Raw genomic sequence first — 12,424 nt, 5'->3', positions numbered from 1 at the left:
TTTCTTTTTACCTTTGTAGGATGAAAATGACAATCCACCCACATTTAGCAAGCCGTCCTATGTTGTCACAGTCATGGAGGATATCATGGCAGGTAGGAGATCAGTTTCTATCCTTTTCAATCCCTCATAACAGCAAACTTGTGAGATGATTTGATTTGGAGAGGGGGGGGGAAGGGGGAGGAGGAGAGGGGGGGAAGGAAGAGAGAGAGAAAGAGGCTGCCCAAAGTCACCCAGCTAACTTTCATGGAATGGCTTCTTTTTCTTGTTTTTCTCCTGGCAGTCTTCTTGTGGGGGACAGCCATCCAGAACACATATGGGTAATCTCATCCTCTTCTCACCTAGAGAGGTTCCATAGATGCAGTTTACTCCTCAGTCCTTTGGGCTTTGCAATGGTCATCATCTACAGTCTTTTTGAGACATATTAGTTCATCTACCTTCCCTAAGTGTGTTTTTAATTACAGAGAAATTCTTACTTTTAATACCTGTCAAGGTAGGAACTTGCCTGCTTTACCCATAGCAGGAGATAGATTACGATATCTACAGGTTTTGTATTTTAGAAATGGAATGAATAGCCATAGCACTTAGACTTATAAACCACTTCATAGTGCTTTACAGCCCTCTCTAGGACATTTGGATCAGGGGTGAAATCGACTTACCTTCCTTACTGGCTTGGAAGTCCACATGCCGCGTGCGTTAAAACCAGGAAGAAATGACACCTGGGTGGCAGGTGTTGCCAGTGGTTCGGCAATCGCTACCGGATTGCTGAACCACCAGCCATGATTGCTACTGGATCGCGAGATCTGGTCAGAACAAGGAGCATTTCATCCCTGATTTGGATCCTCATTTTACCAACCTCAAAAGGATAGAAGGCTGAGTCAACCTTTAGCCGGTCAGAATCAAATTTCTGGCAGTGAGTAGTGAATTAGCTGCATTCTCACCATTGTACCACCACAGCTCTTCAATCACCACGGATATCAATAGTTATCCTTTATCTTCAAATTAAAAATGTTAACTTGTACTGCATACTTCACATCAATTGCAGGTAGAATGCTCTTGAAATAACTAGCTGTAAACGCTACAACTAACTAACATACTTGACTTAATTTTATAACTTTTTTGCTGCTGCTTCCATCCTTTGCTAGTGTAGTGTCTGAATTGATAATATACATTCTTGTGTTTTATTTTGGTGATCTCGAATAAACACAGTACCTAATGTAGACTTTAAAGCTAAAGTACCTAATATAGACTTTAAAGCTGTTATTTTTAATCATTTTCTCAATCATATTGTAAATCAGAATCTCAGTCAATCACAATACATTTATTGACTGTAAGTAAATGGGAGGTAAACAAAGGTGAAGGAATGTTGCTAATTATAGGACGTGTGCTCATCTCCATTTCAAGGCCATTGAGCCAGCACTGTCCAAAGACATTTCCATGGTCATGGTGTCAAAAAGCGCTGTTACCTTCTCATAGAAGTGGTACCTATTTATCTACTTGCATTTGTATGTTTTTGAACTGCTAGGTTGGCAGGAGCTCGGGTCTCAAACCTGGGCTGCTGGCTTTTCAGCCGACAAACCCAATGTCTTAAGTGCTGAGCTACTATGCTGTGACCTAAATGGAATGAGTTACCCTGAACACATGCCCTTATTAGAGGAAGCGCAGATTCACTTTGTATCCTTAATTCAACCTTTCCCGAGTGGGTGCCTCCCCGTGGAATTCAGTTTCAACTTGTCATTTTCTCAGTGACATACGTAAATCTTACAATGAAAGGAGTATGAATCTTAAGAGGACACTTAGAATGGAAAAGTCAGGCCTTAGGTTGCTTCCATACTAGTCCTTTTTTGGGAAATGCATGGATTTTTTTTTCTTGTTTAGCTACATAGAGCCCTAATCTCTAGTACAGTGCTTTGATCATTCCATTTCTTTATTATATATTTTTTTTCTGATTTTTCTCCATTCATATCTCCCACAGCAAATTTTGATGACAGATTGCCAATTTACCTTGTACCCTGCTTGGATAAGTCTTGTTTGTTTATTATTTCAGTTTCAAAGTGCCTGACTCTATAGTAGCTCTGGGCAGCTTACAGATAAAAATTAAAAGGAAACAAAATGTATCAAGAAAAAAAAAAGACTTTTGAATTACGAATTATGCAAATCAAAATTGCAGTAAAACTATACAAATGTAATCTAAATTTTCCAAAATAAATAAATAAATTTGGCTTGTAAACTCATCTTATTTATTTATTTTTTTTGCTTTCTTCAAGGAGCAACAGTGCTATTTCTAAATGCTACTGACTTTGACCGATCAAGAGAATATGGCCAAGAATCTATTATATACTCTTTGGAAGGATCATCACATTTTCGCATTAATGCTCGTTCAGGTAAGTACAACTACAACTTTCTCCTTATTTTTCAGTTTTCTTGATTTTTTGATTTTTTTTAATTGAATGGCTTTGTTTTCACTCATCTAACCAATTGTCCACTAAAAGAAAAATACAGATATGAATGTGAAGATCACACTGCCTAACACCAGAACAAAATCAGTATAATTCTTCTGAAACATTTGTGTTATATGAATGTTCAAATTGCCCAGAATTCAAAGCTATATGCTTTCTGTAAATCAGACTAAATTGCCTTAAAGCTCAGATGTATAATCTGTTTTTGAATGGTATGCCAGAAATGGCCTGCTCCAGAAAATAAAGCCAAGACAAAATTATAATTTAATTTTAATTAGTTAAATATAGTTAATAATATCACTGCCTACATGTAATCATTTCTCACTGTCATATTAAAAATTACAATTCAATTATAATACAAACTTTTTGAGTGGAGGATGGCATTCAAGGATTTGGGGGAACCAAAACAAGTTGAAACTATTAAAATGCCTTTCTTGGTATTTTGTTTCATTTTCACTGGAAATACGAACCTCTCCCAGATCTTAGTGATGGAAGTGGCATTTAACATTGAATACTATATCCGCCCACTGTAGAAATCCAAAATAAGTATCAGTCTGACTATCTTCCACCTGGTCACATCAATGAAATACAAGCCACAGATTATTTAAGAAATTGATTTAACTGTCACACTGTTCTTAGGAATATCTTTCTAATGTTCAGTCAGAATCATATTTCTTTAACCTAAATCATGTATTCTATCTACTAAAGTCCATAATAACCAACAATACATCTTCCTACTGGGTGACATCCTTTCCAGTATATGTAGACCTTTAACATATCCCCATCAAATTCTTCTTTTCTAATGACTAAGCACTTCCAACTTCTACATTCTCTCTTGACTATGAGAATCAGAATAGAAAGGTGTTCGGTTTAGTTTAATAACGGTTAGCTGAACTTGTCTTAAAATGCAATGTGTTATGACCCGCTATTTGAAGTAGACTGTGTCTGATGCAGAGAAAAATGGGACAATCATTTCCCACAAACTATAATTCTGTTCACATATCCCAATATTATACCTGCCATGTCACATTGTCCAACCATATTCAGTTTATGATCAACTACTTTTCCATTATCTTTCTGTTAGTACTATCAAGTCAAGTACCTTCCATCCATCTCTGAATTTGATCTTAAATTTCTCAAGAACTCTCACGTTACTTAGTCATTTTTTCCCCCCAATGTTCTTATTAGATGCCATATCTTCTCATTTAGGTATCAGGCCAAGGGTAGCTGGTCTTCTTAGACCTTTTTGAGAGAGAAAGATTTCAGCAAGTTGGGCCAGAAATGTTTTGGAAGGACCATGGTTTGCCGAGTTTATGTCCCACTAGAGTTTATGTCCCACTAGTACAACTTGCCTGCAGAAGTTGTAAATGCTCCAACACTGGAAATTTTTAAGAAAATGTTGGATAACCATCTGTCTGAGATGGTGTAGGGTTTCCTGCCTAAGCAGGGGTTTGCACTAGAAGACCTCCAAGGTCCCTTCCAACTCTGTTGTTGTTATTATTATTATTATATCTGGTTCATTCAATACTCTGCCATTACTATATTATTATTTCATCTGTCTTCGAAAGAAAGTAGCTTGTGGGAAATATATTAAAGCATCAAGATAGAAACCAGGAGACTGTTAGTCCTAGTCTTGCCTTAGATACAAAGCCAGCTGGGTGATCTTGGGCCAGTCCCTCCTTCTCAGTCCCTCGGGGATATTAGCAAAACGCTTCCCAAAAATATTGCCAAGAAAGTTTCAGAGAGTCATCCAGAGAGTTGACAGAAGTCAAACTTAACTTGGAGATATGTTTTGTATGTATATACATACATGTATATATGATACTATATGTCAGGGGTGTCAAACTCAGGGGCTGGATCCGGCCTGCGGGATGCTTATATCTGGCCCACAGGGCCACCCTAGAAACAGCAAAGGACTGGCCCATGGTGCCTCTGCCAGTGAAAACGGAGCTTGGGAGGGCTATTTTGCTGGCAGAGGGTTGCAGGAGGCCATCACAGCCAAAAACAGAGCTCGGGAGCCCATTTTTTCTGGCAGAGCGCTTGGGCTGCCATAGGTGCCCCTTACACAAGTGACATCGAGCTGGCCACGCCCACTCCCGGCCCTCCAAGATCAACACAACTCTGATGCGGCCCTCAATGAAATTGAGTTTGATACTCCTACTATATGTATTGTTTTTATGAGTTGGGGTTTAAAATGTTATTATTGTAAACACCTATTATAGGAGTTAGAATTTATATACACAAGTACTTGTAGCAAACAAATTTTTTTAGTTAATAGACTAAGAACTAACAATAGTTGACAGTACAAGTTTTGTTTATTCCTCAGTTTATTTTATTCCAAATCTCTTTCTAGCACTGCCAAGTTTATTCATTAAGATTTATGAGCAGATGTGTTTACTTTTAACACAAATTAGTCTTCCTTCTTCTCTACGGCCCGTGTTCTTTTTGAACAAGCAATAACTTCTACCTGTGGAACTCCAGACATAGGACTCATCCCACCAGATCTCTGTTATAGCTATTAAATCATATTTCCTCCCTGCACTGAGTTCAAACTAATATTGCTTATTTCCCATATGCTGATCTGAAGCTATAGACAATGAAGGCCATGAACTCTGGAAGCCAATCTTCTTTCTGTGTTGTCACTGAATGATTTAATAGGCCTCAATGCAGCAGTATTTTCTCTTACTTCTATAGACCACAAATCTATATCTGAGTTTTTCTTCACAGGGTTTTCATCTCCAGCCCATGCAAGATCCAACCTCACTTCCAAATGCCTAATAGATATTATTCGAAATTAGAAATATTAGATTTTCACAAGATCTTATTAACCAGGTACATTGAAACAGAAGTTAAGGGTGGGGTTACAGAATCTTGCATGTATTTTTCAATCCATTTATCAGTAGGTTTATTAAGCTGAGGATCCTTTAGCTCTCCATGTTGTGACCCAGGCCCAAGTAGGTAGTAGGAAACTCAGTCAGTGTAAAAACAAACAAACTTTATTATAACAGCTGAGAATTAACTCATTCTCAGCATAGTTCAATTAAACTAAAGCAAATTCCTCCCAACACAATTCCTCAGTCCTATCACCAACCTTGGTCCAATTAGGCAAACTGCCAAAGGCCTTTTTGGCAAAAGTTCAGAAAACACCGATACAAAACAATGCAACAAGACAAAGCTATCAACGTTGTTTTCCAGCAAAGAGCCGTTGCAGGTCTTTTAAGCCTTATGGGAGGGGCCAATCATCTCTTGGCCCTACTCCTGAGTCATCCTCTTTGCTTGAGCTGCTCTTGCCTTCTGGCAGCTCTTCTCATGCGTGCATTAGGAACAGGCTCCTGCTGTTCCTCTGCCTCACTACTGTCAGCCTCTGGAGGCTCTGGAGTCCACACCTCACTCCCCGACGGCCCTGGCCCCACCTCTGCCTCCAACGCAGAGCCATCACCCAGCCCTTCCCCAGCCTCCAGAACTGGCCCATGTTCTTCCTCAGCCTCATCGCTGTCTGACTCTGTTGCCAGCTCCGCAGGTTGCTGGCGGACTACAACACTCCAGCTGACCACATCTTAAGGCAGTAAGGGATTGCTACTTGATTTGCAGATATGGAACATGTTGTCCAGTAATATTTTGCAAACTACCATTCTCTTTCCCAGGCTCTGAGAAGTCCATTACACCAAGAGCTAGATACATTGTTTACCATACATTGTAAAGCACATTCCATTCAATTCCTCCATTCAGGTAATGTGGATATTGGTTCCAGAAACCAAATCTCTTCCATCAAAATCATTTGAATAACCAGGTATTTTCTTGCAGTATTCTACTCCCTTTCTAGTCCACTTCCATAGCTTGGAAGGAAGCATCATCTTTCCTGCCTAAACTGGGGGTTGGACTTGAGGACCTCCAACATCCCTTCCAACTCTGTGATCCTATTTGTGATCTGAGCCTCCAAGGTTCTTGAACTCCCTTCGTAGATAGTCAACATTCATGTGATGCTGTGTTAACTATAATTTGTAGTATTATTTGTCCCAAATGAATTAGTAGGAAGGAATAATGTACAGTGGAGTGAGTAAGTCTTAGGAGTTGTTCTGTCATCTCCCACCCTGATCCTTGCTTCTGGCAAATATGACTAGCAGATTTAGTTTCCACACATTTGCGACAGTTCTTCACAGTTGTGAATCACTATCACAGAGATTCTTTTCTTGCAAGGTGTATCTGCATCTTCTCTGTTTTTCAACTGTCCTACCTTTTGTTCCACAACATTTCTTTTTCTCCCTGAAGCGTCAAAGCCAGTTTCTTCTTCAAGGCTCCAAAAGCTATTGATGAACTCTACAAGTTAGTCTTCTGGGCTTATCTTCTTGTTTGATTGCATTCTTTATAGAGAGTAGCTTCTTCCATGAGCTCTTCTAGTGCCTTCTTTATTTGGGCTAATAAGTCTTCATCCCTGTCTTCTGAGCTTAGTATGCTCTGAGTCCTCTGACCTTTTCCAACATCACTACAAGTTTGCACTCTAAATAAATAGCAAATTGCTTACAGACAGAAATATAAAAATGCCGTAAGTCCTGATTGTCCTTTTTTTTTCCATTAAGGCATCACAAACATCTATTATTTTCCTGTTAAATTCTTAGACCCTCAAGTTAACCGCCTACACAGAAAATTTGTTGGGAACTTATTTCTTAGAATCTCCCAGCAAACTCTGCTGACAAACTCCTATTTAGACTCCTGGTTGACTCACTGAGTGAGTTCACTTCTTCAACTCGACTGCCTTATATCACTCCTACCATCTCAGGAGGAAGCAGTCAGTCGCCCACCATTGTCAATCAACAGCTCATAAGACATACTTTTGCAATTGGCAGCTATTAGGGAAAGGACTTCTGCTTAGTTTTTTGTTTTTTTTTAATTTATATCCCGCCCTTCTCCGAAGACTCAGGGCAGCTTACACTGTGTTAAGCAATAGTCTTCATCCATTTGTATATTATATACAAAGTCAACTTATTGCCCCCAACAATCTGGGTCCTCATTTTACCTACCTTATAAAGGATGGAAGGCTGAGTCAACCTTGGGCCTGGTGGGACTAGAACCTGCAGTAATTGCAAGCAGCTGTGTTAATAACAGACAAACTTAGTTTGCTGAGCCACCAGAGGCCCTATAGTATCATAGAACATGATAGTTAGTCATGTTCCTTTCTTTTTGTGTTTTCCTTCTGCTGAATTTAGGAACTTATAAGATTAGCAAATGCTAAGAAGATGCTTAGTACATAATAGAGACTTTGTGCTGGTGCAACATTTCCCACACTTCCTTATGTATTTCTTTATAAAGATACCTGTGCTTTAAGATCATCTGAGGAAGTGCACCAACAGGTCCCTACACTAGCACTAGAATGATATCTATACTGTCTTTAAATGTTCTTACGTTTGGTGCCAATCCAGATATCAAGTAACAATAGGTTTGTTTGTCAGAGCTTTTTAATTTTACTTTTATAAATTTTGCTTTGAAAGTTGTAATAATTTTAATCTGCTTCTCATTTAAAGTTCTAGAGAATTTGAGTTTCAGTGCTCATTTAATATATTTTATACATCTGCGAGACAGCAGGAGCACTCCATATCATTGATGTAGCGCAAGGATTAAAAAAAAATTGATTGACTCTTGTTTCCTTGCCTATATTTTTTTTCCCAGTTTGACATTTTTTTATGTTACAGAATTATCTAACAATCTGAAAAAGGCATGGCAGTGTTTTTGACGTGGCATCACTTTCAATCTCTTAAGAGCTCTGCTCCCCTTTGCTGTAGGAAGGGAGATGACCCTGCATGCTGGGAAGTAGTGTGTGTGTGGGGGGGAAGAGAATCTGAGAACTCTGTAGGAATAGCATCGCTAAAATTAGCTGAACGTGCGCTGTGAAGGTGTGCCTAATTGGATGTAACTTTGTGGGCAAAGTGGAGCAATTCATCACTGAGACGTGTCCTTTTTCTTTAAGTCCCCCACTGACTTTTTTTCCCCCAGACTGCAGATTAATGGGTACCACAGGAACTTGGGAGGCAAATGTATTTGAATGAATCTTTTGACCTCTTGCAGTTCAAGATCAATTTTTAATCGTTTCCCCCAGATAATCTGCTGTGGACAGCCCCTTAAAATTAAAGTGATTTGTGTTTGACCAGAGAATTGAACTTCTATGTATAGGCTGAATACGGGGGCCATGGAATCAATGGACAGTTCCATCTTGGTTAGCCTACTGTACAAACAAGACAATTGGGCACCTTTCAGTTCATTATTGGAGCAATAAGAGAGAAGATCAGGCAGCTTCAGAAACCTGTTAAAGAAGTATTAGGTAGTGGATCACACCTAGATAGCTTTTTGAGGCACTTCAAACCTATAGACTTTATCATGAGCTTCGTGGAATGGAATGGAATGGAATAGAACAGAACAGAACAGAATAGAATAGAATAGAATAGAATAGAATAGAATAGAATAGAATAGAATTCTTTGGACACACAAGGAATTTATCTTGGTGCATATGCTCTCGGTGTACATAAAAGAAAAGATACATTCGTCAAGAATCATAAGTTACAACACTTAATGACAGTCATAGGTTACAAATAAGCAATCATATCATTTTAGGAAACAGTCAATATAAATCTTAAGGATACCAACAGCAAGGTTACAGTCATACACCATAAATGGAAGGAGATGGGTGATGGGAACGATGAGAAGTTTAATAGTAGTGCAGATTTAGTAACTAGTTTGACAGTGTTGAGGAAATTATTTGTTTAGCAGGGTGATGGTGTTCGGGAAAAAACTGTTCTTGTGTCTAATTGTTCTGGTGTGCAGTGCTCTATAGCGTCGTTTTGAGGGTAGGAGTTGAAACAGTTAATGTCCAGGATGCAAGGGGTCTGTAAATATTTTCACAGCCCTCTTTTTGACTCATGCAGTATACAGGTCCTCAACGAAAGACAGGTTGGCAGTAATTGTTTTTTCTGCAGTTCTAATTATCTTCTGAAGTCTATGTCTGTCTTGTTGGATTGCAGAATCAAACCAGACAGTTATAGAGGTGCAGATGATAGGCTCAATAATTCCTCTGTAGGACTGTATAAACTGGATCATAGTTTAAACTGAATTTATAATTGAATATAATTGAAACATGGCATATTAACATTGGAGGTGCATCTGATTAGTAATCATCCAAACATACAATTGACCTGGGATTTCTTTCTACTCAGCAATCCTGTTCTCATAGCTTCCAGAGTACCATCCTCTAATTTCTCCTAGGGCTTCATATATTTTCTTTCCTTCAAGTAGACTGTGACTTTTTACTTTCTGTTCAGATGCTGCAAAGTTTCAGCATTTTGTTACTAAGGACTTCTCCCTTAGCAATTGCAAGGTGTTGTACCTTCTGTGACATTGTGAAAGGTCAATTTGCAAAACCTTCCAAGTGACTGCACCCATATTGTTCTATAAGCTTAGGAAAATAATTTATAATTTAAATGCCTTTGAGCCTTTGGCTTCCGATTTATAAGCTCTTGTTTCCTTTCCATTTCCCTTTCTTGCCTACTTCAGGGGAAATCACCACCACATCTCTACTGGACCGGGAAGCTAAATCAGAATATATACTCATTGTACGAGCCGTGGATGGTGGTGTTGGTCACAATCAGAAAACTGGCATTGCAACTGTGAGTTTCGCTGCAGTAGTTTCATTGGATGTTTGTAACATAGTTAAGTATCTAGAACAGTGATGGTGAACCTTCTCGGCACCGAGTGCCCAAACTGGAACACGGGTGTATGCACCAGAGCCCTGGAAACCCGAAGACCAGATGGCTGATGTGCATGCACGCACCGGCCACACGGTATTCGGGTTTCCGGCGCATGTATGCGCATCGGCCAGCTGCTCATTGCTGGAGCACCAGAAACCTGAAGACCTGGTGGCCAACGTGCGCGAAGATCAACTGGCTGGTACAAATGTGGGTGCCAGAAACCAGAAGACAAGCTGGCGACGGCGCATGTGCCCACAGAGAGGGCACTGCGTGCTACCTCTGGCATGCGTGCCATAGGTTCGCCATCATGGATCTAGATTATTTTAACAATAATTGATCTCTCTGTCTTGAACAGAATAGAACTGCTCTTCCATGACTTAGAAACTTTCAGATGCCCACCTGGTCAGCAGTTTAAGAAAAGAACATAGAGATGGAATTGTTTTGCAGAAGGCTTGTTGAAATGTCACTTCAACTTGGTCTCCCATATTAAATTACTACATGTCATTATAATACATCAAATGCATCTTCTGCTTTTGTATAGAGTGTATTTAGTAATTGGAGAATTTACTTTTCTGCTGATGGGCTTTTCTGTCATAGATATTTTAAGCAGGTGACTGAACCTTAATAGTTTTCCACAAAAACTTAATATAGGAAAATCAATTTTCCCATACTGATACATTTAAAGCAACCCAAAACAGTCAGTCCACCAATTTTTTAAAAATAGGCGGGGGGCGGGGGAAGGCTAACTATAAGGTATTTTCCTTAAGATGTTACTTAGCTTTTTAAAAAGGAGAAAGACGGGATTCTGTATCATCTGCAAGATATGGCTGAGATGCAGAGGTGGGCTGCTGCTGGTTCTGACTGTTCAGACGAACCGGTAGTTCCGACCAGCAGGTGGGCCTGCCCACCCACCCCAGCGCTATTCCGTCAGTGGTGGGTTTTAAAAAATTTTACTACCAGTTCTATGGGCGTGGCATGGCTTGGTAGGCATGGCAGGGGAAGGATACTGCAAAATCCCCATTTCCTCCCGATCAGCTGAGACTCGGGAGGCAGAGAATAGATTGGGCCGGAGCCAGCCAGAGGTGGTATTTACTGGTTCTCCAAACTATTCAAAATTTCTGCTACCGGTTCTCCAGAACTGGTCAGAACCTGCTGGAACCCACTTCTGTATTCCGTCCTATATCACCATGTTTGGAAGCTGCGCTCATGCGCGGAAGTCTCACATTTTCGGTGTTGGGTGATCCGGTTGTTACATTATGTGATGTCCACCTCTGCTGAGATTGTCATTTTCCCCCCCTTTTTCTTCTGCATTGAAGCAATCTTCGTCTTCCATATTCCCTCTTGTATCATTTTTGTACCTAATGAGATGCTACAACCAAGAATAGTTGGAAAGATTATAGAGTTAGGGAGGCTACGATATTGTTGGATGGAACTCAGACCAAGGTTACTTCTTACTTAGAAAAATATGCTCACCCATGTTTGGGGTGAAGTGATTTTTCTGCTTGTTAAATCCTTTCAAACTGAAGTATTTATCTTCCTGTACAGTGTAAGCAAAATGCCAGAGGTTGAATGACTTTGCAGAATTATTTTGAATTCACCGCTTACATTTTTATAACTCTTCATTTAATTCATTAGGAGTTCTCTGAAGCTGTGAATTTTATCTTGTCAGAACAATGAAAAGCCTTCTGTGGGTTGACTTGACAATATGAAGTTCTAGATTTTGATTTAGAAGACCTGAGTTCATACTGTTGCCTCACTATTACACTCTCTGGATTATTTTGGCCCGTTATTATCATTCAATTGAGTCAAACCCATATTTTCATTTTCAAATGAGATGTGAAAATTGTATATATGTTAACTTTTACCCCTTAGAGCACAAGGTAATCAACATGCCAAGTTATTAGTGTAGTAATGATTATTTTATAATTGTTTATTTGTTCTTCCCTCTCCTCCTTTTTCTCCTGGCTTGGAATGTGTGAGGAAACCTGAATTTTAGGCCATATTATTTCATGTGGACTAATATTTTACTTAGAGAAAAAGCAAAATGACAAAAAAAACCTTCGCAAAATTAAGGAAATATTCTCATTTGGTGTGGTCTGTCTTTTGCCATAACCACTTTCTTTACCATACAGTATTAGAAATTCCTTCCCTTTTCTATTCTTCATTTTTATATATTTGTTTTCTTTTTTCTCTCCCTCTCTCTTGCTTCTTAACTCCTTCTCTTCTCCTTCCCAG

General features: G+C 39.3%; 1 protein-coding gene across 1 annotated transcript in view; it reads left to right on the top strand.

Annotated features, from left to right (window-relative positions):
* Positions 1-12,424, top strand: part of CDH23 (cadherin related 23) — a 719,962-nt gene that overhangs the window by 493,666 nt on the left and 213,872 nt on the right. The window contains exons 18-20 of the mRNA XM_058188066.1: positions 20-92; positions 2,265-2,381; positions 9,996-10,108. Of these exons, the coding sequence (XP_058044049.1) occupies positions 20-92; positions 2,265-2,381; positions 9,996-10,108 (303 nt within the window). The remainder of the gene's footprint in view (positions 1-19; positions 93-2,264; positions 2,382-9,995; positions 10,109-12,424) is intronic.

This window comes from Ahaetulla prasina, chromosome 6 (genome assembly GCF_028640845.1).
Source record: "Ahaetulla prasina isolate Xishuangbanna chromosome 6, ASM2864084v1, whole genome shotgun sequence".
Classification (NCBI taxonomy): Eukaryota; Metazoa; Chordata; class Lepidosauria; order Squamata; family Colubridae; genus Ahaetulla; species Ahaetulla prasina.
The sequence above is the reverse complement of the archived record's forward strand: the minus strand, read 5'-3'. Positions and strand labels throughout refer to the sequence as shown.